At 49.7% G+C, this 27,673-nt stretch overlaps 1 protein-coding gene across 1 annotated transcript; it reads right to left on the bottom strand.

Annotated features, from left to right (window-relative positions):
* Nucleotides 1-139: 139 nt before the first annotated feature.
* On the bottom strand, nt 140-26,453 carry Slc22a1 (solute carrier family 22 member 1). Its single transcript, XM_050135899.1, has 11 exons — nt 25,898-26,453; nt 19,242-19,345; nt 18,257-18,411; nt 16,965-17,133; nt 15,054-15,168; nt 14,817-14,923; nt 11,882-12,096; nt 9,082-9,190; nt 5,234-5,346; nt 3,542-3,644; nt 140-346 (listed from the first exon to the last, which is right to left on the bottom strand). Exons 1-11 carry the CDS (start codon nt 26,309-26,311, stop codon nt 280-282), a joined length of 1,671 nt encoding a protein of 556 aa, XP_049991856.1. The 5' UTR covers nt 26,312-26,453; the 3' UTR covers nt 140-279.
* Nucleotides 26,454-27,673: the final 1,220 nt, after the last annotated feature.

The raw sequence follows: 27,673 nt of genomic DNA, 5'->3' as shown, positions 1-27,673 counted from the left end.
GCCTCTTTGGGTTCATGACCCACAGGTTGAGAACCACTGCTTTAAGGCACCAGCAGTACCAGCAACTCCCACCAGGACAGACAGACAGGCCAGAGACAACCAGGGCATTTTGGGAGTTGAAAGAAACCAGACGATGCACTTTCAGAAGACCCTTTAGGGTTGGTATTCATTGGAAGCTGGCGACATAGAAGAGTATGGGAAGGCAAAGGCTTCTGGGAGTTCTCCAAGTGGCAAGACCCCTTTTCTCTCTGCCACTCAGGTCCTGGCACAGGGTCCCTGTCAGATTTCTGGAGGTTTGCCTGTTTGGACCTGAAGATAAATCTTGTTTTCTTTGGCCTTTGATTTCCTGTAGCAACCATAAACAAAAACTACAGTTAGTGAATAAACAATCAACATCTTGCTTGTCTGATACTTGACATGGGGTCTAGTGACATAACTGTTGCTGGCCTGTCACTCACTGTGCAGAAATGCTGGCCTCAAAGTCACCGTGTGGATGAGTCTGCCTCAGTGTCTCAAGTATTGGAACAAGAGTCGTGAGCCATCCAGCTCAGCTTAACAGTCTTGATAAAGAAACTTGCAACGCTGAGGCTTGGGGAGTAAAGCATAAGCAGGGACAGAAGAATAAAAGGCAGAGGACAGGGAAGAGCGCAATGAAAGAGTACTGTCTCCTGGACATGACATGGCCATTGCACCCATGAGTTTACTGCAGTCATGGTTACCCGCACAAGACCTGAACAAGATCAAGCCAACAAGGTCAGCCAACATTCCAACAGGCAGCACTAATGGGATTTAATGGGTGTGGCACAGTGCTATCCTCCAAGCAGAACAACCACTGTCTTCATCAGCTGTATCTGCAAAGAACATCACAGCTGGGACTGTTGACATCCCCTCTGAGGAGGAGGGTATGGGGAGGACCATCAGACCCTCTACTCAGGATCCAGTCACTCCTCCCAGCAGGTTGCATGCTGTCCTGCCCTAATTGCACATGTCCTTGGGGTCTCAAGGAGGGACTAGAGCATCTGTACTGAGGCAGCCTAAAAGGAGGTCCTCCATCCATGCAAGCACTGACTTTCCAGTGCTGCTGCTTTGGGGTCACCCATGATCTTACTTACAACCCCTGACCCAGCCTAACAAGTTCATTATTCCGGGAGTAACTTTGGTAGACTCAAACTTTAGTTTGTCATTGGAACCTGGGAAGGAGGTGGGGAAATACATTGCCTAGTGCCTCTGCCCAGGGATAAAACTCTCAAAAAGATGGGGTACCAAAAACAAAACAAACAAAAAGAACAGAAGACAGCATGAAGGGGGAAGGAAAAACCTTATGAGTACACAGAGGACGTGTTGAGACAGACAGTTGGGGGTGGATCGGAACACAATACATTAATTACGTGTATGAAATTGTCAACAAATAAAAAATGAGATGTTCTGTTGAAAAGAAAAAAATGCAGCCTTGTCTCAAAACAGAGAGAGCAGGAGAGCCAGCAATAGACAAACATAACGGTTAGCGCAAATGGCTTGCATCCTGGTTTTGTATGGAACAGAGAGAAGGAAGGCTGCACAAGACCGGGCTCCAGTCAGGAGTGTTCAGCCTCCCCTACAGGGCAGGAGCGGATGGACTAAGTATCCCACAAAGATCTTAAAGGATGGCCATGTGCTATCAATAAATCATGAAGAATCAGTTTGGAGTCTGATAACAGAACATCAGCTATACATTTCTGCCTATTAGAACCAAAAACAGGAGATCACCACCACAGTGCACAGCATTAAACCGATGTCCCTAACTGGTGCTGAGAACCCCAGAACGTCTCACAGCAAGGTTCAGAGGGCACCTGCCTCTGGGGCACCACTGGCAGAACTTAAACCAACTCCTGGGCTCACTTGCTAAGTCAAAAGGAAAGCTGTCCCCTGTAATCAGACTGATGACTACCTTAATTGTCATCACAGAACCTTCACCAGCAACTGATGGAAGCAGATGCAGAGATCCACAGTGAAGCACTGGGCTGAGCTACCTGAGACCAGGCCAAGAGAGGGAGGAGCGATAATATGAGCAAAGAGGTCAAGACCATGATGGGGACACCCACAGAAACAGCTGACCTGAGCTAGAGGAAGCTCACTGACTCTGGACTGACAGCGGGGAACCTGCACAGGACCAAACTAGGCCCTCTGAATGTGGGGGACAGTGTGAGGCTTGGACATTCTGTGGGGCCACTGGCAGTGGAACCAGATTTATCCCTAGCACTTGAACTGGCATCTAGGAAGGAGCACATTCTTTTTGGAGGGACACCTTATTCAGACTAGATATAGGGAGAGGGCCTTGGTCTTGCCCCAAAGTGAAGTGTCAGATTTTGTCGACTCCCCATGGGAAGCGTTACCCTCTCTGAGGAGTGGATGGGGAGATGGGAGGGAGAGGGAAAGGAAGAGGGGGAGGGGAGGGAGTGGGAACTGGGATAGCTATGTAAAATAAGAAAAGGTTATATTTTTAAAAATTTTTAATAAAAGAATAAAGGAAAGAACCACTAGGCATGGTTGTTACCTTTAATCCCAAGCACTCAGGAGGCAGAGGCAGGGGGATCTCTATGAGTTTGAGGACAGTCTGGTCTACACAGTGAATTCTAGGCCAGCCAGAGCTACACAGAGAGACTCTATCTCAAAAGTTGAGAGAGAGAGAGAAAGAAAGAGAGAGAGAGAGAGACTCTGCCTTTTCCCAGGATCCCTTTGTGACTCTTCTGTTTCCCAGATCAGTCCCACAAACCCACTTCGGCTCCCTGGGTTTACATGGCAGCCCTTGGACTCATTAGAAGCCAAGGGTTCAATGGCAGACCCCAAACTATATGAGAACGTCTGATTTTAAGCCCAGGTCCCCATGGCTCCCATGGTCTTTCTCTCTCTTGCACAGAGGCAACAGAGTCATGAACGGAGCCAGAAAGACTTCCTTACCTGGCATTTTTCTCTTTCCTCCTCTCATTACTGACTTAACATTCTTTGCACAGAAAGCCATTAAGGAATCTAACCCAACAATTTCTAATAAGATCAGGAGACTAGTTCTACAGATGTTCAAAAGCCAGGTGGGCCAGAGATCTTGGTGCTCTGGCAGTCAGCATGACCAGCAAAGGCTGGCTGTCTCTGATACAACACGTGACCACTAGTCACTGTCCCTGAAGCAACAGAACCCCATGGTCCTGATGCTGTGTGGGACAACTGACTACTGCCCTGATTCAGTGTGGAGCAATATCCTGCTATTCATGATGCAGTAAGGGACAACTGTCCACTGTCCCTGAATCAGCATGGGACAATTGCCACTACCCCTAAGGCAGCATGGGACAACTGACCACTAAGAAGCCGGGTCTGTGTTTCTGCTTTCCTCGCAGAGCTCAGCAGCTGAGTTCGGTTCCCATCTCCAGCAGTTCTGGAGACCTTTCCAAACCCACAAACATCTGAAAAGCTCTCCCCAACCCTTAGAGTAGAGTGAGAGTGAGAAGCGATGCTGTGACCCTTTATAGAGGAGGAGACCACACCTCCCCTCCCGCATCACAGCCCTCACCCCTTCCGTAGGTTCTCTGCTTCTTCGATAGTCTCAGGCAATGTCACACCCTTGGTCTCTGGAAGAAGAAACGTCATAGTCCCAGCAGTCAGGCCCAAAACCCCTACAAATGAAACAGAGTTCAAGGAAGAATGTTAGAACACACTCATGCCTCTTACATGAGGGCAGTGAGCCGGAGAGGGTGGGGAAGACATGCTGTTTATCTTGGAAAGTTATCAAGAACATTTAGGAAAGAACTAGAAGCAATGGGATATTTAGGGAAATACAAAAGAAAGACAAGGCAATATTTGCCTTCATTTTGCTTCTACAGAAGCATGAAATTTCAAAGTAGCTAATATTTAAGCCTCATGGGATTTGTGAAGTTGAATACCTTGTGAAAAATGTAAATATCAGTTTCAAATTGTTATTATAGACAGATGGTGATGAATGAATGATAGATGGTAGATAAATAGAAGGATATATTGCATTGATAGATAGATAAGTGATAGATGATGATGATAGATAGATAGATAGATAGACAGACAGACAGATGATAGATACATACATGCATAAAAGATGAAAGAAAAAAGGTAGATAATAGAAGCATACATAGGTAGATACAGCATGCTTAGATACAGAGTGACAGATACATGGGTTACGTAAGTATAGAGATGGGGTGGAGGCAGAGCTGGAGAGCATGGCCAACCTATATGTGCCCTACTTATTACTCTTTCCTTCCTTCCCTCCATTTTTCCTTCCTCTCTTTCCTCTTCCCTTCCTTCCTTCCTTTCTTCCTTCTTTCTTTTTCTCTTCCCTTCCTCCCTCTCACTCCAACCCATTCTCTAACTCTCTCCCTCCCTTGACTTTTCCCTGCGTTTCCCTGTGCCAGGAATGACATCTTTCTGCACACAACCAGACCCTTCGCCTTCTGCTGGTGGGTGAGCATGTCTTAGACCCCTCCTTCTCTAGGCTGGGGCACAGAAAAGGTATTCCTATCCTCTTTCACCAGTCCAGCTTATCAACAAAGAGGAAAGAGAATGTGGATTCCCATGTGACTCCTTATGTCCTTCTCCACCTCGCTCTCGGAAACAGAGTCTCACACACAGCCCTTGCAAGTCCTTAGCCCTGTGGTTATCTTCCCTCGGTCTCCAGTGCGCTGGGATGACAGCTGAGCACCACCACACTCAGAAAGGGATAATCGCTCATCACCACCATACCCTAGCAATGGCGTGCTCAGTGCATACCAATTGGAAATTAAATGCACAGGACTGGAGAGATGGTTCAGCAGTACAGAGAACTGGCTGCTCTTCCAGAGGACCCAGGCTCAATTACCAGCACCCCCATGGCAGCTCACAACTGTCTGTAACTCCAGTTCCAGGGGACTGACACCCTCACATAAGCAAACCACTGTACATGAAATAAAAATAAATTTACAAGAAGGAATTAAATGCATAAGAAAGCAGGAGATTACATCAAAAGACCATCAGCCTGTAGACTGCAGGACGGGTTGAGAGATTCTGGAGGCACAAGATGGAACTCTCTGGCTACTCCATGGGAGTTACATCTTATTATTTCCTGAAATGCAAGGCAGAATGATTCAGGAGACAGCTGAATCCCATGACATCCTCGACACCCACTCCACAAGCAGCTGCTGAGTGTTCCCATAATGCCCTCCACCAGGCCTGGAGCAGGGAACAGCCCACGAAGTCTTACCAAACAAAATGAGGGGCAAGGCTTGCCAAACTTCCATCAGCCTGAACACCATGAAGGGGGTGAAGATCCCACCCAGGTCACACAGGGCAGAGCATACCATCATCGCAAGATTCCTGGAGAGACACAGAGACCCAACGGGTCAGGTTCACCTTTCAGTTCCAAGGCGTTCGCAGCATCCTCCAGAAGGCTCTGGGGAAGAGCTGTGTGAAAGATGGTGGCAGATGAGCACAGAGGTAGGTATGCGCTTACCACAGCTCCAGCAGCAGAAAAAGACAGCCTACCTCTGTAATTGTATCTCCTATGCTCAGCCCTCACACTCCCTGTGGCCAGCTCAGGGCCCCGTGGAGATGAACACGCATACATATTCTCTGACTTAAACCCTAGCTCTGCCCCACTCCTGTCCCGCGGCTGTGATGTGTTGTCACTTAGGAAGAGAACACAATATCTGTGTGTGACTAGGTTTAGAAGACCCAGACTCATAGCAGGCGACGCCTGGCATCAACATCAATGCTCAGAAGGTAAAGAGAGCTGCTTGGCTCAGACCCCACTGGAAGTAAATGTTCTGCGTTTCAGATAGTCCGTCTTTGAATTGGGAATGTTTACAAGGTTGGGTGGCCACGAATGCCTTTTGCTATCTGCGTTTGACTCACTTAACTGTAGATACTGGGACTCGCATGGCTGTGAATGTACAGACATCGGGTTTAAGGTTGTTTCTGGGCATCCAGCTTCCTTGCCTACTTTCTGTGGATGTTCATCACCCAGTGCACAGCGGAAAAGGGCACTCAGGGAGGTACCACTCCTCCATAGAGGACCAGACACCTCGCAACTGCCGTTGTTTAGGGAGGTGTTACACAGTTGGTCACTGGGTAGCTATGCTATAATGAATGAGATAATGGAACCTTTAGAAGGTAGGATCTAATGTAAGGAAGTTGAGTTAGCAGGAGTATGCCTTAAGGGGGCCATGGGAACTCCAGTCTTTCCTCTTCCTTCTCTCTATTTAGCTTCCTGGCCACACATTCTGGTCATGTTTTGTTTTTTTTGTTTTGTTTTGTTTTAATCTTGAGCCCCAACCCCACAGCAAGAGGGTCAAGTGACCATAGACGGAAACAGAAGTTAAGCTAGGCCTTTCCCTTTTAAAAGTTGACTATTCAACTGGACCGTGGGAGCTCAGTCCAGCTCCCAAGGTCCAGTCGAAGAGCAGAAGGAGGGAGAATATGTCCAAGGAAGTCAGGACCACGAGGGGTTGGTCCACCCACTGAGACCCTGTGCCTGAACTAATGGGAGCTCACCAAAGCCAGCTAGACTGGGACTGAACAAGGATGGGATCAAACTGGACCCTCTGAATGTGGCTGACAATGGGGGCTGACTGAGAAGCCAATGATAATGGCACTGGGATTTGTCTCTACTGCATGTAATGGTTTTTTTGGGATCCTAGTCTATCTGGATGCATACCTTCCTAAGCCTGGATGGAGGGGGAAGGGCCTTGGACTTCCAACAGGGCAGGGCACCCTACCCTCTCTTAGGACTGGAGGGGGATGGAGGAAGGGTGAGTGGAGGAGCGGGAAGGAGGTGGGAGGAGGGGAGGAAGAGGAAATTTTGATTCCTATTATTTATAAAGTAATAAAAAAAAAGAAAAAAGTTGACTATTTCAGGCATTTTTTACAGCAACACACAGCACCTTTGACCATATCTCTGGGTCTGGTATCCATGACAGTAGACTTGTTTGTTCTGGCTATTTCATTTTTAGAATCTGGGCTCAAAAGTACTAACACAGAAGATCCCTCCCCCTTGGTTAATTCTTGTTCTCATTTGTTTGGGGTTTTGTTTTCATTTTGTTTTTTGTTTTTTTGGTTTTTTTGGTTTTTTTTTTTGGTTTTAGTTTTTTGAGACAGGGTCTCATTATTATTTAGCCCTGGAAAAAAAGTTTTCACTTTAATTCGCCTTCATCTCCTTGTACTCAGATCAAGCAACTTTTTGCAAACAATAGTTTAAGATTTTTTTTTTAATAAAGGAATTGGCCGAAGAAAGGAAAGAGTGGGCTGAGTTGTCTGTGTCTTCTGGCTCACTGAGCTGCAGCTCTTAATAGAACTGGATAGCTGGAATATTCCTCGATACTTTCATAAGAACAAATGGAGAAGAAATAACTTATACAAGGAGAAAAAGAATCTAAGGTAATAAGACAAATGCTACCCAAGGGCAGGTTAGTCACTTTCACAATTAAAATAATCTTCTTTTCAAGTTAAGATCTTAGGGCTGGAGATAAAGATCAGAAGGTAAAGGTGCTTGCTGCCAAGTATAATAACCTGAGTTCGATTCCCAAGACCCCTGTGGTAGAAGGAGAGAAGAGCTTCCTGCAAGTTATCATCTGACTTCTACACACAGGCGCTCGCGCGCTCTCTCTCTCTCTCTCTCTCTCTCTCTCTCTCTCTCTCTCTCTCTCACACACACACACACACACATACACGATAAGTGTGTTTTAAATAACTCTAAAAACTAAGCTCTTCATGGTGGCAGTGAGCTCGCGCACAGACACTGAGCCTCATCAGGATCTAGGAAAAGTAAAGCTGCCATGAAGCCTCTGCCTCCCAAGAGGACCTCCAAGTGAACATACCAAAGCCTGACCTCCATCCTTAACACAGGCCTGGAGGATAAAAAAGGCACAGTATCTTTGGAAAGATAGGTTTACTGTTGTTTTTTTTTTTTTTAAATAAAGTTAAACACACATATATCTAAGTCTGCTCCTGCAATTCCATCCCTGTATTCATCTGAGTCAAATAAGAACGCAAATCCATTCAAAATCTCCCCATGGATGTTGACAGTGGCTGCCTCATTGTCTATGCCGGCAGCAGGGGTTCACCTGCTGATGGAGAAGTGAGTACCTGGACATTCACATTCTGGAAGACTTTTCAGGAAAGAACAAGGCATTGGCAAACACAGTGAGGCGAATACAGTACATCATAATTAATAACAGGAGCCAGACAAAGACCCCCGTGCTGTGACCTTTCATTTCCTGATGGTCCCGAGGAGGCAAACCTATGTGGGCAGAAAGGAGTCTACGAGAGACTTGACGTGAGGCGGTGTGAAGAACCTTGGTGGGGGCTAGGGAAAAATGCTCTATTTTGGTCGGGACAAGAGCTGAAGAATAATACACATAAATGTATATATACGCACCATATATACAGCACCCAACTCATCAAACTGTATTCTAGAATAAGTTACTTTCACCCTGTGTGTATGAGACTTTAAGAAAAAAGAAAAAACACCAAAACATAGACAGCAAAAGTGAAAGAGATGTGAAAACTCAGTTCACCAAGAAAGCAATCCCCAGAGTGGAAAGGCAGCCTTCAGAATGGAAGGTGATCACATGCAAGTCCAGTATCGGATGAGAGGCTGATATGCAGAACATATCAACAACCACAACCCAACAACCACAGAGGTGACCCAAGCACAGGAAAATTACCTCACCGGCCATTTCTCTAAAGACGAGGACCTGAGTCACTAAGAGTGGGCCTTGGTTTTATAGTCTGCCCCCACTTCCTGTTTACTCCCGACTTCCTGGCTGCCAAGGCAGTGTGGCCAGCCAGCCTCCCACTCTAGCAAGTCACACCTTCCCCGCCATAATGAACTGTAGCCCCTTGAAATGTGAGCCAGAGGAAACCTCTCCTTTCTTAAGTTGCTTTGCTCCAGTATTTTCTCACAGCAAAGAAAGGAACTATTGCAGGGACCCAGCCTTGGAGGCATCTTCCAGAAATGTCTTTAAGATGCTGCTATCTGCCTGGCAGTAAGGTCCTCAGTGTCCTCCCCCTCAGTGTCAGGACCTCAGTGTCCACCCCCGTTTGTGGCCTGACCTGACAAAGGTAGGGTACAGCTCAGCATTCACCAGGCAGACCATCTGCAGCACAATGGTGGCTCCCATACGGCCCAGACAAGCCAGGGTGGTATTCAACCAATGCAGCTCTGGGGAGAAGCAAACAGATGGTTAGAGCGAGGATGCTCCCTGTGTGAGCTGGAGTCCACAGGGGAGAAACTGGGAACGGGTTGTGCTAGCTAGGACCCCGGAAAACAGGAAGAGCCAAAGAAATAATCCTCTCCACCTGGAGAAGCAAACTGATAACCTCGTGATTTGGGGACTTGCTAATGACATATTCTGGAAGGTTCCTCGTGCATAAGAAAGATTGAACTGCTCAAATTTGTTCTGGCTCCTCCAGCCATGCCAAACAGAAATAAGCTATGTATTTATCCATGCCTTGGCTTGCTGAGCCCCCACGGAATGAACAAACAGTCTGTGCACTGCTAGCTATGGGACTTAGGTACAAATCCCCACAGCAGTGAAAAACCTGGCTTTTAGTTATTATACAGGAAGATGTTGCTGACTTGGTACCTGAGGCGCAGGAGGTATGGTCTAAACAGGGCTCTTGAAGCAAGCATCCACCTAATCCTCATTTCCAACCAAATAAAGGAAGGGAGAGAGAGTATCACTAACCATCCACCGTTGGCCTGGCTTCTCACCAGTGCTCAAGTGGCCATGGCTCTGAGCCAGGTCCCCTCCCTAAGAAGGTCTCTGTATTTACACACATGTCATCTTGGCCCTGTCCCCAGACACTGGCTTGACTGGTGACTTCCCAAAGAGAACAGAGGTTGCTTGCCTGTGGCCGCAACATGGTTTCTGCTCCACTGTTCCGCCCATGGAAGGTCCACACCAGTTAAGGTCACTGGACAAGATGGCATTCCTGCCCTGAGAGGACAGATGAGTCTCTCTGCACTTGAGTCTGGATCTACCAGGATCTATGTACCAAGGATCTATGTACACTGTAGTGTGGCTAAGCCACTCCTGACAAGGCCAATGATCACAGCATTTGAGATCACTATTGGGCTAAATTTGATGTCTCCAGTTAATGCTGGACCTCATGCTGCCTGCTCCAACACTAAGAATTCAGATGTGTACTGTTCCTTTAAGGCCAGGCTCTACCCCCTTGAGTCCCCATCCTTGATAGCCCTGCCTGAGCACCCCTTTCCCATTCCATTTAAATTTGCCAAGACCTCCTGATCTCAGTGGAGCCACTGCCCATCCCTCCTCCTCCTCTCCTCTCTGGGAGTCAGCCCACAGCAGGGGCCTTCTCTGTTCAGTTTTCTGCTGAGGCTCTAGGGTCCACAGGTGCCTGGAATACCCTCAAATGATGGATAGAGGACAAGACTGCCATAGCAGTGAGCCAAGGAGAGCACCCATGGAGACGTGAGGGCCAGAAGGGTCCTGGGCCCGGCAATGCCCTAGCTCTGATAGGCAGTGAAGAATGGCCTCAGCCCTCTGCACTCCCCGTCCTGGCATCAAAGTCACACCATTCAAAAATCTCACTTGGGGTCTAGAAATAGGGAAATGGGAGAGATGAGAGGAGGTCTTATTCCAGAGGTACCACAGGCACACACACACACACACACAGAGATAGACAAAGACACACACACATACATACATACACAATCCAGACAGATGAAGACACACACATACACAAATACAAACAGACACACACACATACACAAACCCAGACAAAGACACACACACACACAAATACACACAGACACATACACTCACACACAAATACAGACAGATACACACACACACAAACCCAGATAGACAAAGACACACATACACACACACACAAATACACACAGACACATACACTCATACACAAATACAGACAGACAGATATACACATACACACACCTTTCATGTCCTGCCCAGTATGACTCTTGAGCAAAGACCGTCTGATCTTTCTCGTAACAACCTGCATGAGAGACTGACAAAGCGGCTCACAAGGTTCACACTGCAGGGCACACAACAAACAGGGAGAGAGCAGTTCAGCCTTCCTAGGAATTACTGATTCCAACGTGAAGAGCAATTTATATGCTCAAATTAAAACTGCCTTGAGGAACTCTGCCTGAACCCTCTATGCAACCAGGTTTGTCTCGGGTCGTAGGAATTAAGAAGCAATGCTCACACCCACCACCCGACTGCCGTTGGAGACTTGGGGGACCAAAGTGCCACAGAGGGGCTGAGACAATAGGAGGATTCCCATGTTGCTGGGGGAAGCAGAAAAGTGACCGGCCACCTTTGGAAGCTGTCAGGTGTCCGCTGAAGCTAAACTCAAGTGTCCCAATGGACAAACACTGCAAGTAAAATCAGGAGGGGAGACCACATGATGCGATGTCTCTATAAGGAGCAGCAATGCTAAGAGGAAAATGCAGTATTGCAGCCGTGTGACAACATAGACTAGCCTCGTCGCTCTAAAGGACGGATCAAAAGAGCACATTCAAGGTGGCTCTATTTATGTACCCGGTCTACTCTGTGGCAACAGAGGTCAGGAAAGGTAACTGGCAAGGCAGTGGTATTGATCGTGAGGATTGGAAGGGACACTAAGTATTAGAAGTATCCTCAACCTCTGGGTTCTGCTCCCTGATGTCTGTATATTTAACAGATTGAGTCATTCACTTAGAATGTGCCTAGTATATATTTGCTATACTTCAATCTAAAATTGTTTCAAGTCTAGCCAAGGAAACGGCCTGCCTTTGTTCTCGTTCCAGAAGCTTATCAGGGGGTTACAACACATCCCCACGATTCGATTATCTGGGAAGTGATTAAAACAGACAGCTTACCATGTGGGATGAAGATCATGATGAGGCAGGCTGCCCCCGTCACCAGATTGGAGAGGGCCATGGGGCAGATGCGGCCGACGCGGTCAATGGTGACAAGGATGATGAAGGCCGCAGGGAATTCCACCAGAGCAGAGTAAAGGAAGTCTAGGTAGAGGTTCCCACCTGTGGCTCCCATGTGCATGATGAGGCCCTGGTACAGCACAGCACAGGAGAACCTGAGGAAGAGGCCACCAGTCAAAAGTCAGCGCTAAGGACCCCGGTCAGCTGCACAGAAGGACGCACCACTTGCTGCAAGACGTGCTGACTCCTGCCACTCAGGGATCCTGCCACTCAGGGATCCTGAGAGGAACTTGTGTCCCCACAGATGTGACGGTCCTACAGACATCCCCAGGATACCTACTGTTTAAACTTTCTCCCAGGCTCTCTGAAACAGCGAGGGAGGGAGATACTGGGGCCAGATCCTCCTGCTTGCTGCAAGCTCAGGTGTCTGGAACTGTGCTGAGCCGCACACAGTATGACCTCGAGCACTCCCACAGGCCCGCAAAGGCACCAAGTGAAGTTGCTTTGTAAGCTTTCTGACCCCGGGGAAATCGAGTGACCATTCTTTGCTTGCTGTCTCGCCTGTGAGCAGGGTGGTGCTGGCAGGTAACATATCGCTCTGTTGTGAATGTTTTTGCTGAGATAACAGACGAAGGAGCCTAGGATAGCTCCTGGCACACAGTGGATATGGTCATGAGCATCAGCATCGTCCTTCCAAAGTCAAGGATCCATGGCTTGACTAGCCAGGTCTCTGGTTCCGTGGTGCTGTATTATCAGGCGTTTTCAAGTCCTCTCTTCGCCCTCCAAACCAACTCCGTCCATATTCACTGAAAGCATGTCAACATCATGGACCAACATCATAGTCAATGGAGGCATTAAATCAGTGGCTCAAGTGCGAACTTGAGGGACCTTGTGTCACTAAGCTGAAATGATACTATTCTGGAAGCTGTCACCATTGCGTCAAAATTGTCTTTGAAATGGTAAGATTTTAATCCAGAAGAAACTATTGTTTTATTCCAGCAAAAACTGGCTATCAGTGCCCATAGTCACACTTAGGAAAAAAACTGTCTAACTGGTCAACCAGTCAATGAATTAGTGCTGCCATCTTTTGGCAGACTCTGGAATTGCATATATATACTAAAATGTGCTCATTTTCTGTAGCTATGTTCTACTGTTCCAGCCCCTTTACACAGATCATCTCACTCATTCCCAGTTGTCTATGATCTCGGCATATGGTTTCTCATACTCCTGATAAGTTCCCTACGTCACAGACTGGTACAGGCACTCACTCACAGCCACACGGCCAAGACGTGGAGCATAACAAATATTAATAATTCTTAATAAAAAGAAGCAGGTGTGGTCTGAGGAGATGGCTCAGTTGGTGAAGTGCTTGCTGTACAAGCCTCAGAAGCTGCATAACAAGCCATTGTGAGGACACATTCTATAACCTCCAAGGTGGGGCAGAAACAGGAGGATCCCTGACGTTTGCTGGCCAGGCAGTCTAGCTGAATCAGCAAGATCCACGGACCGTGAGAGACTCCACCTCCAAAAATAAGGTGGGGAACATAAAAGATATCGCATGTGGATCATAGACACATACATACAAACACACATAACACACACACAAATATAAATTAAAATAAGCACGGAGAAGGCATGGGAAGGAGGTAATGGGAGTTGTCCTGGGTTTGAGTCACACGAGGTCCCAAGAAGGAGCGCAGCTCCTTTCTTGTCAGATTCCGAAGCAGGAAGGGCAGCAGAAGGCATGGGAAAGGTTTGAGAAAGCAGGACTGCCTCCCAGAGCACAGCCTAAGAGAGGCAGGGTGGATGGCCCCTCGCAGTGTTCCCTGCAGGACGGAGCATACACACGAGAAACAGCAGAACCTCGTGCGCTTTCGAGGCTACGTTTATACGGAGATTGCTGAGGGGCCAGGTGATGGAAGTGAGAAAACGGAACGGTCGGCTGCTTTCTTGGGAGGCATGTGTCTGGGCTGCAGACGGTAGGGTGGACGGGGAGAGGGGAGCAAGCCTCTGTTCTGTCTTCAGTGGGTCACAGGCACTACATGGAGGAGACACACTGCTGAGTCAGACAGAGAGCCACGTGGATGGCCCTAACACCCATGACTGGGCGCAGGACCCCCGTGAGAGAGGTGAAGGACACCAAGGCAGGGGAAAAGTGATGAGCCTGGTGTCTGAAGGGATCTGAGGGATCTGTGGAACTACTCACGCATTCAGCTCTCAGCAAACATTTACCACAGGCCTGCCGCGTGCCTGCCTAGCTCAGCTCTCTGTTCCACTAACGCATGCCCCAGAAAAGCAAATCGGGCAGCAGGGCCGGCCCTGTGTGAGAGAGGTGGCCCAGAGCACAGCAGCTCAGGCATGAATACTGCGGGAGTAGCTTCAGATTCAGGTCAAAGCAGCCCTGTGTGGAGGACTGACTGGTGACCTTCCTCATGGAAACAAGTGGGACGTACAAACTGCCCTTGGCGGGAACAGGGACAAGTACATCTATGTACTACAAGGTCCTTATCCATGAACCAAGGGTACACAAGGACCCGGAAGTGGGTAACAAGGTCTTTAGATGTGAGGAAGGATACTTCCCGAACCTCCCCCCCCACCCCATACCAAGTCGATGCCTCAGCTGCCCCCGGGACAGAAGACACTGAGACTGAGGGAGCTTCAGGAACCCTTCTGGCCTCTTTATCCTCCTCAGCATTGACCTCTCACCCCCTCTTACTGAAACAAGAGCACCAAGGGGTCCCTTGGAAGGCTCTGACCCCACGACTGCTCAGCTCCTCTTATGCCCTTTCTACAGGCTTATTGGTACCCAGCATTTGGACAGCAACAGAGTAGCCCCACCCCGGGGTGGAGGGAGATGTCTAGGAAGAGCACTCACCACAGATACATCAGGATGAAGGTGTGCTTCCTCATGTTGGGAGTGCGAAACAGGTCTACAAATGAAGGGCTCTGCTTTTCCGAGACATCCTCCTCAGCACAGAGCATCTGGGAGAGAGTGGGTCTTTACCATACTTGACTGGTGTACACACGACAGTCACCCAGGGTGGGCTCCCATGTAGATCTGGAGGCAGCCCCAAACCCACACACTGAAAAAACCCCTTCTGAATTCCAGTACCTTCAGGTCAGCAGGGGGCAACTTCCCGTTCTTCTGAGCAATCTGCTCCATAACCCTTATGGCTTGGGTGGTTCTCTTCTGGGACAACAGCCATCGAGGGGACTCTGGCACAAACCTGCAGACACAGATCATAACTGTACTGTCTCTCCCCGAGAACTCACCCCACCTTAGGCTCTGACAAAAGGGGTGCAATGGCATGGCTCAGAGCAGCCCTGGATCCTCCGCTAGGATTGTGATTTCCCAAGATGTTTGGCAAGGAAGGCCCAGGCTGTGGTGCGCAGTTGGGGCCCACGCCCTGTGGCCCATGCATGAGCTCTACAGTAGCTGTTCCTCGGGGCTGCTGGCTAAGATTCCCAAAGCAGAAGGGATCAGGCAGCGCCCCCCCACTTCAGTCTTTTTTAGGAAGTAGGGTCCCATCTCTCTTAGAAGTTGGGAGCCCTGTTCTGAGCACTTCACAGAGCCCATCCTTCACATGTCATATGTATAAGAGCCGCTGAACAAGGCCTATGCCATTTCCCAAACAAAAGCTTCACTTGCCCTAACATTTGATGGACAACATGCTATTTCTTCCTCCTTTCACTCTTTTCTCTTTTTTGTTTTGGATCAGGGTCTGTTGCTTCTGAGTTTTAAGCTGAGATCATGTGGAGACAGACAGGGTCTTTGTATCTATTCCTGGCTAGCTAGGTACTTCCTATGTAGCCTGAATGGCCTTGAATACCATGGCAATCCTCCTGCCTCAGCATCCTCCATGCCAGCTCCCACCCTGAGTGCTGAGATTACAGGCATGCATCACCATGTCCACTTTGAGCAGTTTCCCACAGGACTGGGAAGTTGCAGCTCAGAGATTAAGACTCTGATGTGATGATCTGCCTGTGTTAAAATCCACATAGAGCCAGGGTTCTTTCTCACAGAAGACCCCTTTCACTCTGCAGGGAGGGGACAGGCTCCTCCCAGCCCCATCCACCCACCCAAGTACCAGCTTCCATGTAGAGGCTAAGTCTAGCCCATTGTCCCCTGAAGTAAGATCTGTCCTCAGCAAAACTGGCGAATGGTGCATGGGTGAGCCAGGTTTCCCTGCAGCGGCTGCGGCCCCTCCCCTGCACAATACAGCCTACCACTGTGTGTGTGTTTATCCCCTGGACGAGCAAAGCACACACAGCTAAGAAGATTGGCGCCTCGTTGCGAGTGTTCCTGTTCTGGGATGGCACAGTGTGCGCCCTCCCCACAGAAGGCGGCCAGCGGAGCCTTTCCGTTCATTGACCCACTCCTGAGTTCTTTCAAGGGAGAGCCAGTGCCCACTGTGTAGTGAGATGAGAGGCGGGCGGGACCTTCGTAATGGAGACACTGTGAAGCAGAAGTGAGAAGGGAAGCGAAGAGAAGAGACAGGAGACTAAGGGGAGAAAACAGGCAAGAAAGTGAGACGACCTGACGGAAAGCGGTGTCGTTAAGGGGACTCTGGGGACTGCAGGACGCAGCGGTCATGGTCGTAAAGCATCCACTCGGTCATTTCCCCTGTGCTCTATAGTTTATGCAGGCTATCGCCAAGGTTTCTCAGAGCCTCTGAGTAATACACACTGTTTGATACTGGCCCGGGACTGACTCCCGGGGCCAGTCTCCCTGAGGTTGGCTTGCCTTGAGTTTCCAGAAGGTGCATTTCTTCTAAGACGGGCAGGCAGCCTCTGGGCTTCCTTGCAGTGTCTCTCTTGCCTATCTGAGGGTGGGGCAAATTTGGACGTGCTCTTTGTAAGGACAGCAGCCCCCACTGCGAGGATCCCAGGTCGCAGATAGCGAGGGCTCCCGCCTCTCGGAAGGTGGCTTGTGTCGTAACAGAGGTCAGGACAGCCCTCCATGGCCCCAGAGCCTAGTCCTGCAAGTGGATACCACTCCCGTGTCTGGCAGGGGGTGCGTTACCAGTAATACAACAAGAAGAAGATGGTGGGCAGGGAGACCGCCAGCTGGAGCCAGCGCCAGTGCGGAATGACGTAGGCCACCCCAGCAAGTCCCACGAGGCCCACTGTGAAGGCCACCTGGTACATGATAGCCGTCGTTCTTCTGTAGCCGGAGCCCACAAACTCTGTAACTGGAAAAAGAGATGGTGCTCAGAGGCTGTTCCCAGAGAAGAGGGACCTAGAGGGGAACTTGCTCACAACTCCTGCTTCTCACCAGCCATAGCCCCCCACCAGCCCTCTGGCTTCTTTCCACATCCTCACACTTCCCACCTCACCTTCCCCCAAACCCACCTAGCATTGTCTGGCCTCTCACTGATCTAGCACCCCTCCACCTGAGCCCACAGGTTCATCAGGCCAGTTTGTCCACCAGGTTTCCTCTTGCTGCCCCTCCCTCTCTGTGCCTTCTTCCTTGCTGTCTACACCCCACACACACATGCTTCAAGGCGCAAGCCTCTCGTCCCCAAATACTCAGAGGAACTCCTAGCAGAGTTAGGAAGTCTGCCAGGGCTCTGGTACTCCTAATTCTACAAATATCTTAGCATGCTTTCTGCGAACCTGGTACTGCTCTTGGGGTTGGAAGGCAAATGAAGTCTCTTGTTCCCAAATGGAAGGAGAATGTCAAACACAGACATGTAAGTCAGTCAGGGCTGTGAGCTCAGAGGGGCTGCTGTGCTGTTCCTACATAGGATCTGTGGAAAGGTGAGTGGATGGGACAGTCACTAAGGGGGGGGAGGGCAGCTTAGCCTCTCAGATACTGGAGGAGCACAGTCCTGGGGGCAAGGACACTAGAAGGTGTGGCAAAGGGACTGTGTGGAGAACCAGTTGGTGGGAAAGGTGGGGTACAAAGGCTGAGTTTGGGGGCAGCAAGAAATCCTGGGGACTTGAAGGACACTAAGAGAACTTCACTCTTGTGTGTTACTATAGCAACAGAGAGCCATGAGTTTCCGTCCACAAAGGCTCCCTCTGCTAAGGAGTCAAGAACTGAACATGCTTACAGTCGGGGGGGTGGGGCGGGGTGTACATGGAGGTGAGGCAATGGTAGGGCCAGGTACGGTCAAGGTCGCCTGACTTGAGGGAGTTGTTGGTTCTTCCTATACTCACTCACTCACTGCTGAGAGAAAAGGAACTCATACCTATACAACAACAACCCCAATCTCCTCTCTCTCTTTCTCTCTCATCTGGCTGTGCCCCACCTCCTCACCCCTATCTTTCATGGGCCCAGGGACTCCCCCCACCCAGCCCTTGTGTAATTACTCAAGGTGTAGCCAGACACCCAGCTGCCCTTGCTGACCATGCCCTGCAACAGGCGAAAGAGCAGCATGGACGTATAGTCTGGGGCCACAGCTGTCAGCACACCAGACAGGGAGGTGACCAGAGTGGTCGCCAGGAGGCACAGCTTACGGCCAAACCTGCAGAGACAAAGGGATGGATTAAGAATCTGGGGTTAGGCATGCCTATGCCCTACATGCCTACCTGACAGACTCCTTGTGTATCTCATAGATCATTTAAATACATTTCCAAATTCTGTGCATCTGAGTTAGAACGCCGATGTCTGGCTTGAGCACAGGCCCACAAACAACTGAGACTTGACTGCGTAAGCCAAAATGATCTGTGACCACACCCCTGCTCAAAGAATAACATTCTTTTTCTCTCAGTCCCACTCCTCTTCCCAATTTGCACACCCATTCCACAACAGCCTGGCTTCTCTGCCGCCAGTCCCAGCAGCCTGAAGCCCCTACAGTCACATCTTGTCTGCATTACCCTTCACAACAGATCCTGGCCAACCACACTCTACCCTTGCCTACTCTGCAAAGGCTGGCTCAAATGAACCGCCTTCTGGTGCAGGAGAATTGTCTATATTCTGTCAATTATGTTTTAAATAAATGCTGATTGGCCAGTAGCTAGGCAGGAAGTATAGGCAGGACAACCAGACAGGAAATAGAGGTGGGCAATGAGAACACTGAAGAAGGAAGCCTTTTCCGCATTCCTTCCCCAGACACCGAAGAAGCAGGATGTGACCTGCCCCGCCAAAAAAAGTACTGTGCCATGTGGCTAACATATACTAAAATAATGGGCTAATATAAGTCATAAGAGCTAATACAAAGCCTGAGCTAATGGGCCAGTCAGTTTTATAACTTATGTAGACCTTCTGTGTGATTCTTTGGGAACTAACGACTGTGGGAACCAAGCAGGACAGAAACCCCAACAAGCAGGCCCTTCATGTTACAGCCTTCCATACCTGTCCGCAAAGTAACCCACAATCAAGGAGCCGAGGAAAAAGCCCAGGTTCACACAGGACTGGAAAAGGTCTACCTTCCAGGCATCTCCACACACCAGGTTAAACTGCAGCAGTGGAGAGAGAATAAAACTGAGGATCATGGGAAAGCCAGAGGCCCATTCCCATCCTCCGCCAGATGAAGCAAACTGCTCCACAGAAGTTGATCCCAACCTCCCAAAGCTGGATCAGTTGTGTCTAATCTAACACACTTTCCCGAGATTCAGGAAGCATCAGTATAGGTCTAGCACTGTCATGCCCAGCTTCTTCTTGACTCTGTGTCTGTGAAGATGGCTATTGATGGCGTTGCCATTGGTAGTTGGCTACCATTGTGTAACAAGGTGACACATTCCAGGCAGCGATGACACATGATGGGTGGTGGTGGTGCACACCTTTAATCCCATCACGGTATGGGGGGGGGGGAAGAGGCAGGCAGATCTCAGAGTTTAAGGCCAGTGTAGCCTATAGAAAGAGTTCCAGGATAGGCAGGAACTACACAGAGAAAACCTGTCAAAAAAAACACTGGGCACAGCCTTCCCCTATAGCCATAATGCTGGGTACCGTTGATGAGCAGCTCCCAGGGTCTTCCTGAGCAGTGAGGCTAGCCAACATGTAGAGCTCTATCTGCAGAGACAGATCCTACCTCACAGAGCAAGATGGGAAGTGCTGGAGGAAAACAATGTCAACCTCTAGCCTCCTTTGGCAAGCACCTGCACACCTGCACACACACACACACACACACACACACACACCAAGGGAACATAACCAAGTGCAAAGATATGTAACAAAGGAAATGTAAAGCCAGGCATAGTGGTCCATGCCTGTGACACCCACACTGGGGGAGTGTAGACAAGAAGGTAGAGGTGAGAGGATCGGCAGTGCAAGGTTATCCTCAGCTACATAGTAAGTTCAAGGTCAGTCTGGGCTCCCTGAGACCCTGTCTCAAAAAAAAAAAGACCATAGTCATATTTTTCAGAACTTGAGGATATTATGTACTTAATTGAACTCTATTGCCAAAGGAGCTGTATGAACACAAGGGCCTAGACAGAGGCGAGACAGTGGAGGAACTAGCTTCATGGGGTAGAGTCTGAGAGGGGAGGGCAGCCCTACATGTCAAGAGCCAGGGGGGTTGAATTAAGCAGGAGAAAGAGGAAGGACAGGAGTGCACCTCTGTTTAGAAGCCTGGAGGGAGAAAGGCAGGGGAAGGACCTTCCTGGCCAAAAGCACAGGATGGCAGGGCACATCCTGGGTAGGGTTCAAAGCCTGTGGACAGCAGGTCACCTGCTCTTCTAAACTGAGTGGCACAGACAGGACTGACTCCAGGAGGCTGGGCACTAGTGCTGAATGGGGCCCTTGGCCCTCCCCGGTGCTGACCAACCCTTCTGGCCATCCCACGCACTCTCGGTCCCTCTGTTCTGTTCTGCTCTGTGCCGTGAAGCCATGGCTCCGGCAGCCAGGAGCAACTATGGGGTGTGATGGCCACAAAGCAACTGGAGGCCCTGGATTCCCAGTCTGAAGCATTCACACTGGGTCCCTCAGGGCTGCTATGAGCTCCAGAGGTGGGACATTGGTAAACGATGAACCATTTTAAGTTGCATGCTAAGATCTTATTAGCTATCTGGGGATTCTAAAGTTCACATACGAGCTATTCCCTTGACCTGTCACTGGATCAAACACTGGGTCTTAGAGACGCCACACTCAGCTAGCTGAGGGCTGTGTGACTGACCTGTGCATTCTTGGACACGACCCCTCATTTTCCTGAAAGACACACGAGATCATACATTGCCACTGAACACCAGACAGAAATGGCAGGCTAGATATCTACCAACCTGTGCCCAGACACTCTCTGCTGCTCTGGGAGGGTGACAAGCCCCTGAACAGTATTACTCTGACGCTCTCCACCTACCCCAGCATAACACACACCTTCGTGAGGTCCCTGTGTCACACAAGCATTCAGTGTGTCCCCCTGAGGCCCTGAATTCACCAAGTTTTCTTCTTGCTCTGTGATCTATCAATAGGACACACTGGGATAGATCAGTCCTGGGTGCCACCTGGGCACCACCTTGATGTGGGAGTGATTTCTTATTAATAAAGAAACTGCCTAGGCCCATTTGATAGGCCAACCCTTAGGTAGGTGGAGAAAACAGAAGAGAATTCTGGGAGAAAGAAGCTGAGTGAGGAGTCGCCATGGTTCTCCCACTCCAGACAGACGCAGGTTAAGATCTTCTCTGGTAAGCCACCTCGAGGGCTACACAGAATATTAGAAATGGGTTAGAACAATATGTAAGAGCTAGCCAATAAGAGGCTGGAACTAGCCGGGCCAGGCAGTGTTTAAAAAAAATAGTTTCCGTGTAATTATTTCGGGGCATAAGCTAGCCATGCGGGTGGCCGGGTGCTGGGACACAGCCCTGCCGCTTCTAATTCAACACCACCTGGGCTGGGCACCCAAAGCTCTATATCTTCATCCTTCCAACTGTGAGTTTGTATCTCCGCTCTGTGTCCCATGACAGTGTTCTGTCTGTCACTAAAGTCACATGGCAGGGGAGGCCCATGGGACTTCTGGCCCTAGGCATCAACTTGATCCCTTCTTCATCACTGTTGGTTTCATTTTAAAGATTTACTTATTTATTATGTATACAGTGTGCTGCCTGTATCCCTGCAGGCAAGAAGACAGCACCAGATCTCATCATAGGTGGTTGTGAGCCACCATGTGGTTGCTGGGAATTGAGTTCAGGATCTCTGGAAGAACAGTCAGTGCTCTTAACCACTGAGACACCTCTCCAAACCCAGAGCCATCTGTCCAGGCCCCCACTGTTGGTTTCCAATCTGATCTTTGCAAATTAGCATTGCAGTAGGATGTTCTGTCCCCTTCCTCAAGGGTGAAGACAGCTGCTCTACCCTGGGACTCTGTGTGGAGCCAGACAGCTGCCATAGCAGAGGAAGCCCCGCCCATCTTGATTCAGTCTCACCTTCCAATGCCACTGTTCACCAAGGCCCAACACTCCCCCAAATTTGTCCAGTATCAGTGTCTAGATCCCCTCACTCCTAAATTCCACCCGTCCATTGTGCCCTGGGCACATTTATGCCCCTACCTGGACCTGCACAAAAGGTAAGGATGGGGACAGAGGATAGGGGCTCCTGGGTTTATCTGTGATGCCTGCTGGAGTTGCAGCAGGGATAGGAAAATTTCCAGTGTACAAAACAATCCTTACAGTTTACCACATCAAAGTCACCCGAGGCCTTGTGCAAACACCCTTCCTCTGCGGGTTCCACCTTAGTGGATCACGTATGCGAGTAAATTTGGGAAGCACCAACGTGGCCACCTCAGCTCACCTCCGTCCAAAGGCTGCTCCTGATTGCTCAATGCCCACAGCTGGTGGGACCAGTGTCTCTCTGGCCTACTGCATGGGCTGTGGTGAAGCTGGGGCTCACAGAGCAGGCAACAAAAGATAAGGCGCATCTTATTCCTTCCCAGGGGGCCTCATGAGCCCAATCCCTAGGCCGTGAGGTGGGACCTACAGAGGTCAGTCAGTCTCTACCTCCCTAAAGGAAGTTCCAATGTCCAAGGCAGTGATGAGTTAAAAATTAGTTCTGCAGAAATGAGTAACTACACTTAGCTCCTGATCTCTGCTTTGAGATAAGTGGTGAGGCGAGGGGGAGAGACCCGGATCCACCGCCTTCCTGCCCTGCCACAGCTGAGCTTTCTTTTGTGTCTGGGCCTGTGCACGTCATATGCACATGTATTTGTTAACATGAATGCACATGTGTGTCCCTGCACACAGACGTCAGAGGTCAACATATAACTATCTTCCTCTAGCAATTTCCATCTTATTGTGTGTGTGTGTGTAAAATGAGTTTTTATTGTATGATGTGTGTGTATACGTGTGTATATATGAGCGTGCACAAGCATGTGACTGCAGGCATGCACATGTGGAAGTCAGACACCTTGATGGTCGGTCCCTCCCTTCCACCTTGTTCAAGACATGGCCTCTCCCTTTTTCATATTTACCGTGTGATGTACACGTGTTCGTGGACATCGGAGGACAACATGCAGGAACTGGTCCTCTCCTTCCGTCATGAGTTCCACAGACTGAGCTCAGGTCGTCAGGCTTGGAGGTCAGGACCTTTACCAACTGAACCATCTGACCAGCCCTCTTCACTGGTTTGCCATTGTGTACACCAGGTTAGACAGCCCACAAGGTTTGGGGGATCCTTCTGTTTCCCCTCACAGGAGCAATGGGGTTACACAACTGACTTGTGACAGAAGTCCTGGGTGTCTGGACCCGAATCATAGGTTTGCACAGTGGTCTTCATGATTGCGCAGGAGGCCGCTTGCCAAACGAGCTATTTGTTTTTCCAGGCCTCACATCTGCGTTTCTTATTACCCTTGAACATCCCCAGATGGGCAGGCCACTGGCTTTCAAACGTGGCCCTGTACAGTGCTCTCCCTTTTAAAGCCTTGCCCTCACTGTCCATCTGAATACTACCACACAACGCAACATCTTCACCAAGTTTGGGGTCACTGAATCCTCCCTGTGTGTGTGGTCAGTCAGCTCTTCCTAAAACATTCTCTGCCCCTGACACTGCAGGGCACCACCCCAGCCCAGGTGGCCACATCCCCCAGGTTCCCATCTGGGCCTCCATCACTCCTATCCTACTCCTTAAGCCAGAACCCTTAAACCACACCACTCATGAACCCCATGCAGTGTCTGTACCGCTTACATCCTGTCTTTCTGTCCCACAACACCCATGATGAATGACGTTTCTCAAATCACTTGACCTCTTTATCTTTTGGGGGGTGATTGTTTTATTTTTCAACATAGAACCTCATCTCACCCAGAGACAAACTATATATAGATACTAGCCAGGTGTAGCAGTTCGGACCTTCATTCTCAGCACTTGGAAAGCTGAGGCAAGGGGATTACTGTGAGCTTGAGGCTAGCCTGTGCTACATATTGTTTCTCTAACATTTTAACTGGGAATGCTCTGTATTTATTGCTAAGCATAATAACCCTACCCTGATTCCAAATGAAAGAGTTGGATCTGTCTATACAGAGGAGTGGTTCTACCTAGACCTGCTGGGTGGATCAGAATCAAGATGGAGTTAGGGTTTCAGGCTTCACAGAGGTGAGGAATGACAAGGAGTCCAAGAAAGAACTCGGGTGGACCTAGGGAGTGTAACTCAGTTGGCAGAGTATTTGCCTAGTATGTATGAAGCCCTGGGTTCTGGTCCCAGGATGGTATAAGCTACATGGTGGTATCTAAACACCTGTAATCCCAGAAATCAGGAGGTAGAGACCGGAGAACCAGAAGTTCAAGATCATTCTTGCTTATGCAGGTCGGGGGAAGGGACTCCTCCCAGAGCAGCCCTACCTGGACTGACATTAAAGCCATTAAGGAAAGGGGAGAAAGGGGAGTAGAGATCCCAAGTAGTCCTGTGGGGGGCGGGTATGGGTGAGGAGGACAATGCTGAGACCTTTCAGTCCAGGTAAACTGTGCTCTGGCCATAGGCAAGATATTGTTAATATAGTTTCCGAGCCTGGGCCCGAGGCCTCTCAATGGGACAAACTGCCCACACTCTCAGCAGAACTCATGAAGGGGGAAAGCCATCTAGTAGGACTTTCTGCTAAACCCTCTCTCTGGGTGTGCTGATGCTCACCTTCAATCCCAGCACTTGGGAGGCGGAGGCAGGAGGATCTCTGTGAGTTCAAGGTCAGCCTGGTCTACAAAGAGAAGTTCCAGGCTAACCAGGGCTACGTAGTGAGACCCTGTCTCCAAACAAACAAAAAACGAAAAAAGACCCTCAAAGTCAAGAGCACAGTCAACTAAATGATGGCGTCAAGGCCCTTGGATATCATCACACCAGGCCATAAACAGTGTACCGTGTTTGTGTTTGCAGTCAGCCTCCTGGTTCTCAGCTGATCCTCACGGTGGATGGAGTTAGTGTAATCCTTCTTGCCTACAGCGAAACCAAGGCTCGGAGAAACCGGATAAATTCAACTAATAAGAACTGGTATCACATAGTCTGACCCAAGCCAAGACAATTCCCACATTATCTCAATGCCCAATGCTCGGGCCAATGGTCACCACCTGAGGAGATGAGGGGATTCCACAGCACCAATGACAGGGAAGCAGGACACGGTGAAGATCCTGAGATGAGTCAGCAAGTTACAGGAGACAAGGCAATGCCTGAGCCCCGAGATGCTCAGAAGATAAAGGTACCTGCTGCTAAGCCTGATGCCCCGAGTTAGTTCCTGGGACCCACAAGGTGAAAGGAGAGAACGCCTACAAGTTGTCTTCTGACCTGCATACACTCACACACACACACACATACACACACACAAGCGCGCATCATGACAAACACATATACATATATACCCACATACATGGATACATGTAATATAAATTAAAAAAACAAAACAAGTTCTCCACATAGCACCTGTGTACCTCAGTGTCCTCTCGGGTCCTCAGTTAGTGGGAAGAACACAGAGGCCACTGCAGAGCCTGCTACCATACAGCAGACAGGAAGTCGGATTCTCCTTCCTCCCCGGAAAGACACTGAATCATTCAGGATTTGCTTTCAATCTCTATATTACCCAAACTGCAGAGCCCATCAGTACCTCGGTGACGATGGAGGAGCCACGAGTGTCGTACACCCAGCCATGCTGGCAGGGGATCAGTGGCAGGTGGCTCCTGTTGGCAGTCAGGTTGAACAGTGGGTCCCCGCAGTCAATGGTGCTCTGGTTCCAGTCCACCTCATACTGCATGCACTGGCTGAGGAAGGAGGCCTTGTTCGCAGACCCCAGGCTCAGCACGGTGAAGTTCAGCTCCTCTTCCGAGCTCCAGCCACATCTCTGGCTCAGTTCAGCCACCCCGGGACTCCGGCAATAATGATCAGGAGTGAACCCCAGGAAGATGATGCCCACATAGATGGGAGCGATGGAAGCGGAGATCAGACACAGCAACAGGAAGGCTTGCTTCTGGAACCAGCCGAACTCCCCAACCTGCTCTAGGACATCGTCCACGGTTGGCATGGCTGGACAGTCCCCTCACCAGTGTAGCTGGACCTGCTCGCGACTGCCACCAGGGCTTCATGCAGCGGCTCATTTAAAGTCCTTGGGACTGTGGTGGTTTGAGATCAAGTTGCTGTCCAAGCACGATACATCTGCAAGGCACCCAACCAGAAATAACCTTTTGCCCTGTGATACCAGTGTGCGGGCCAGGGCAGGGAGTACACCAGGCTTGCCCCAAGCCTTGTTTGCTCTTCTGGGAAGGGAGCCAGGGCTCAGTGCCGGGAGGAGGGAGCAGGCAAACAGGCTTGAGCACCCCCTATCTCTCAGGATCTTCTGAAGGGCACATCTATCCATGAGCCTTCTGTGGGCTAGGTATGCCAGCTGGTAGAGGGCTTGCCTGGCATAGACGAAACCCTGGGTTCAGTCCTAGCAGCATATAAACCACGTATGGCAGTGTACACTTGTAATCGCAGTAGCCAGGAGATCAGAAATTCAAGGCCATTCTTGGCTGCACAGCCAATTCTGGGATCAGCCTGGGCTACACAGGTCTTGTCTCAAAAGTTAATGAAGGACCCTCATTTCACAGAGACGGTCAAGTAGCCTTGAGCAGAACCAACGATTCACTTATAATAGATCAAATGGCCAATGCCTCTGGGATCACATCACACAGGATTGGCTACCCTGCTTTCTGGGATTCTCTCTCCTTTGTGAGCCTCAAGAAGCAAGCAGCCCTGTTGAGAAGCTCATGCAGCAAGGAAGTAAGAATGGAGGCCACACAGACTATGGCCAGTGACAACTGAGACCCTCGGCCCTAACCACAGGAACCAAATCCTGCCAGCCATCAGGGAGGCTCAGGGCCTCATCTCTTCTTACCCTCAGCCCTAATCACAGGAACCAAATCCTGCCAGCCACCAGGGAGGCTCAGGGCCTCATCTCTCCTTACACTCAGCCCTAACCACAGGAACTGAATCTTAGCAGTCATCAGCGAGGTTCAGGGCATCATCTCTCCTTACCCTCGGCCCTAAACACAGGAACCGAATCCTGCCAGCCACCAGGGAGGATCAGGGCCTCATCTCTTCTTAAGAGTTCAAACATTTAAAAATTCACTCTCTTTAAAATGCCTGGTCTCCATGCTGAGGTCCACGGCATGTGCTGACTCAGCAGACCACGTGACGTTCACCATCCGTATTGCCGCCGACTGTGAAGGGTAGGAAGCTACTGAAGACTCACAGTTGAGAAAGAGAAACATAGAAGGTTTCTGTGGTAATCCCTAGCCTCACTTCCCACTCCACCCCAAGCACCCCAAAATAACAGCCTAGACAAAAAGCCATCAAAAAGAACTCTTAAAGCTTGTGATAAGGATGCTGAAGTGTAGCTATCTGC

This window comes from Alexandromys fortis, unplaced genomic scaffold (genome assembly GCF_014885135.2).
Source record: "Alexandromys fortis isolate MF-2015 unplaced genomic scaffold, M_Fortis_MF-2015_v1.1 scaffold_23, whole genome shotgun sequence".
NCBI lineage: Eukaryota > Metazoa > Chordata > Mammalia > Rodentia > Cricetidae > Alexandromys > Alexandromys fortis.
The sequence above is the reverse complement of the archived record's forward strand: the minus strand, read 5'-3'. Positions and strand labels throughout refer to the sequence as shown.

Excerpts from the sequence above, each read along its gene's own strand:
- Slc22a1 (XM_050135899.1), bottom strand. The coding sequence starts at position 26,311 with ATGCCAACCGTGGACGATGTCCTAGAGCAGGTTGGGGAGTTCGGCTGG. Across the intron at positions 14,924-15,053 it reads TGCCCCCTGCTGACCTGAAG|ATGCTCTGTGCTGAGGAGGA; the intron begins GTACTGGAATTC and ends ACTCTCTCCCAG. Across the intron at positions 347-3,541 it reads GCAGAGAACCTACGGAAGGG|GAAATCAAAGGCCAAAGAAA; the intron begins GTGAGGGCTGTG and ends TGGTTGCTACAG.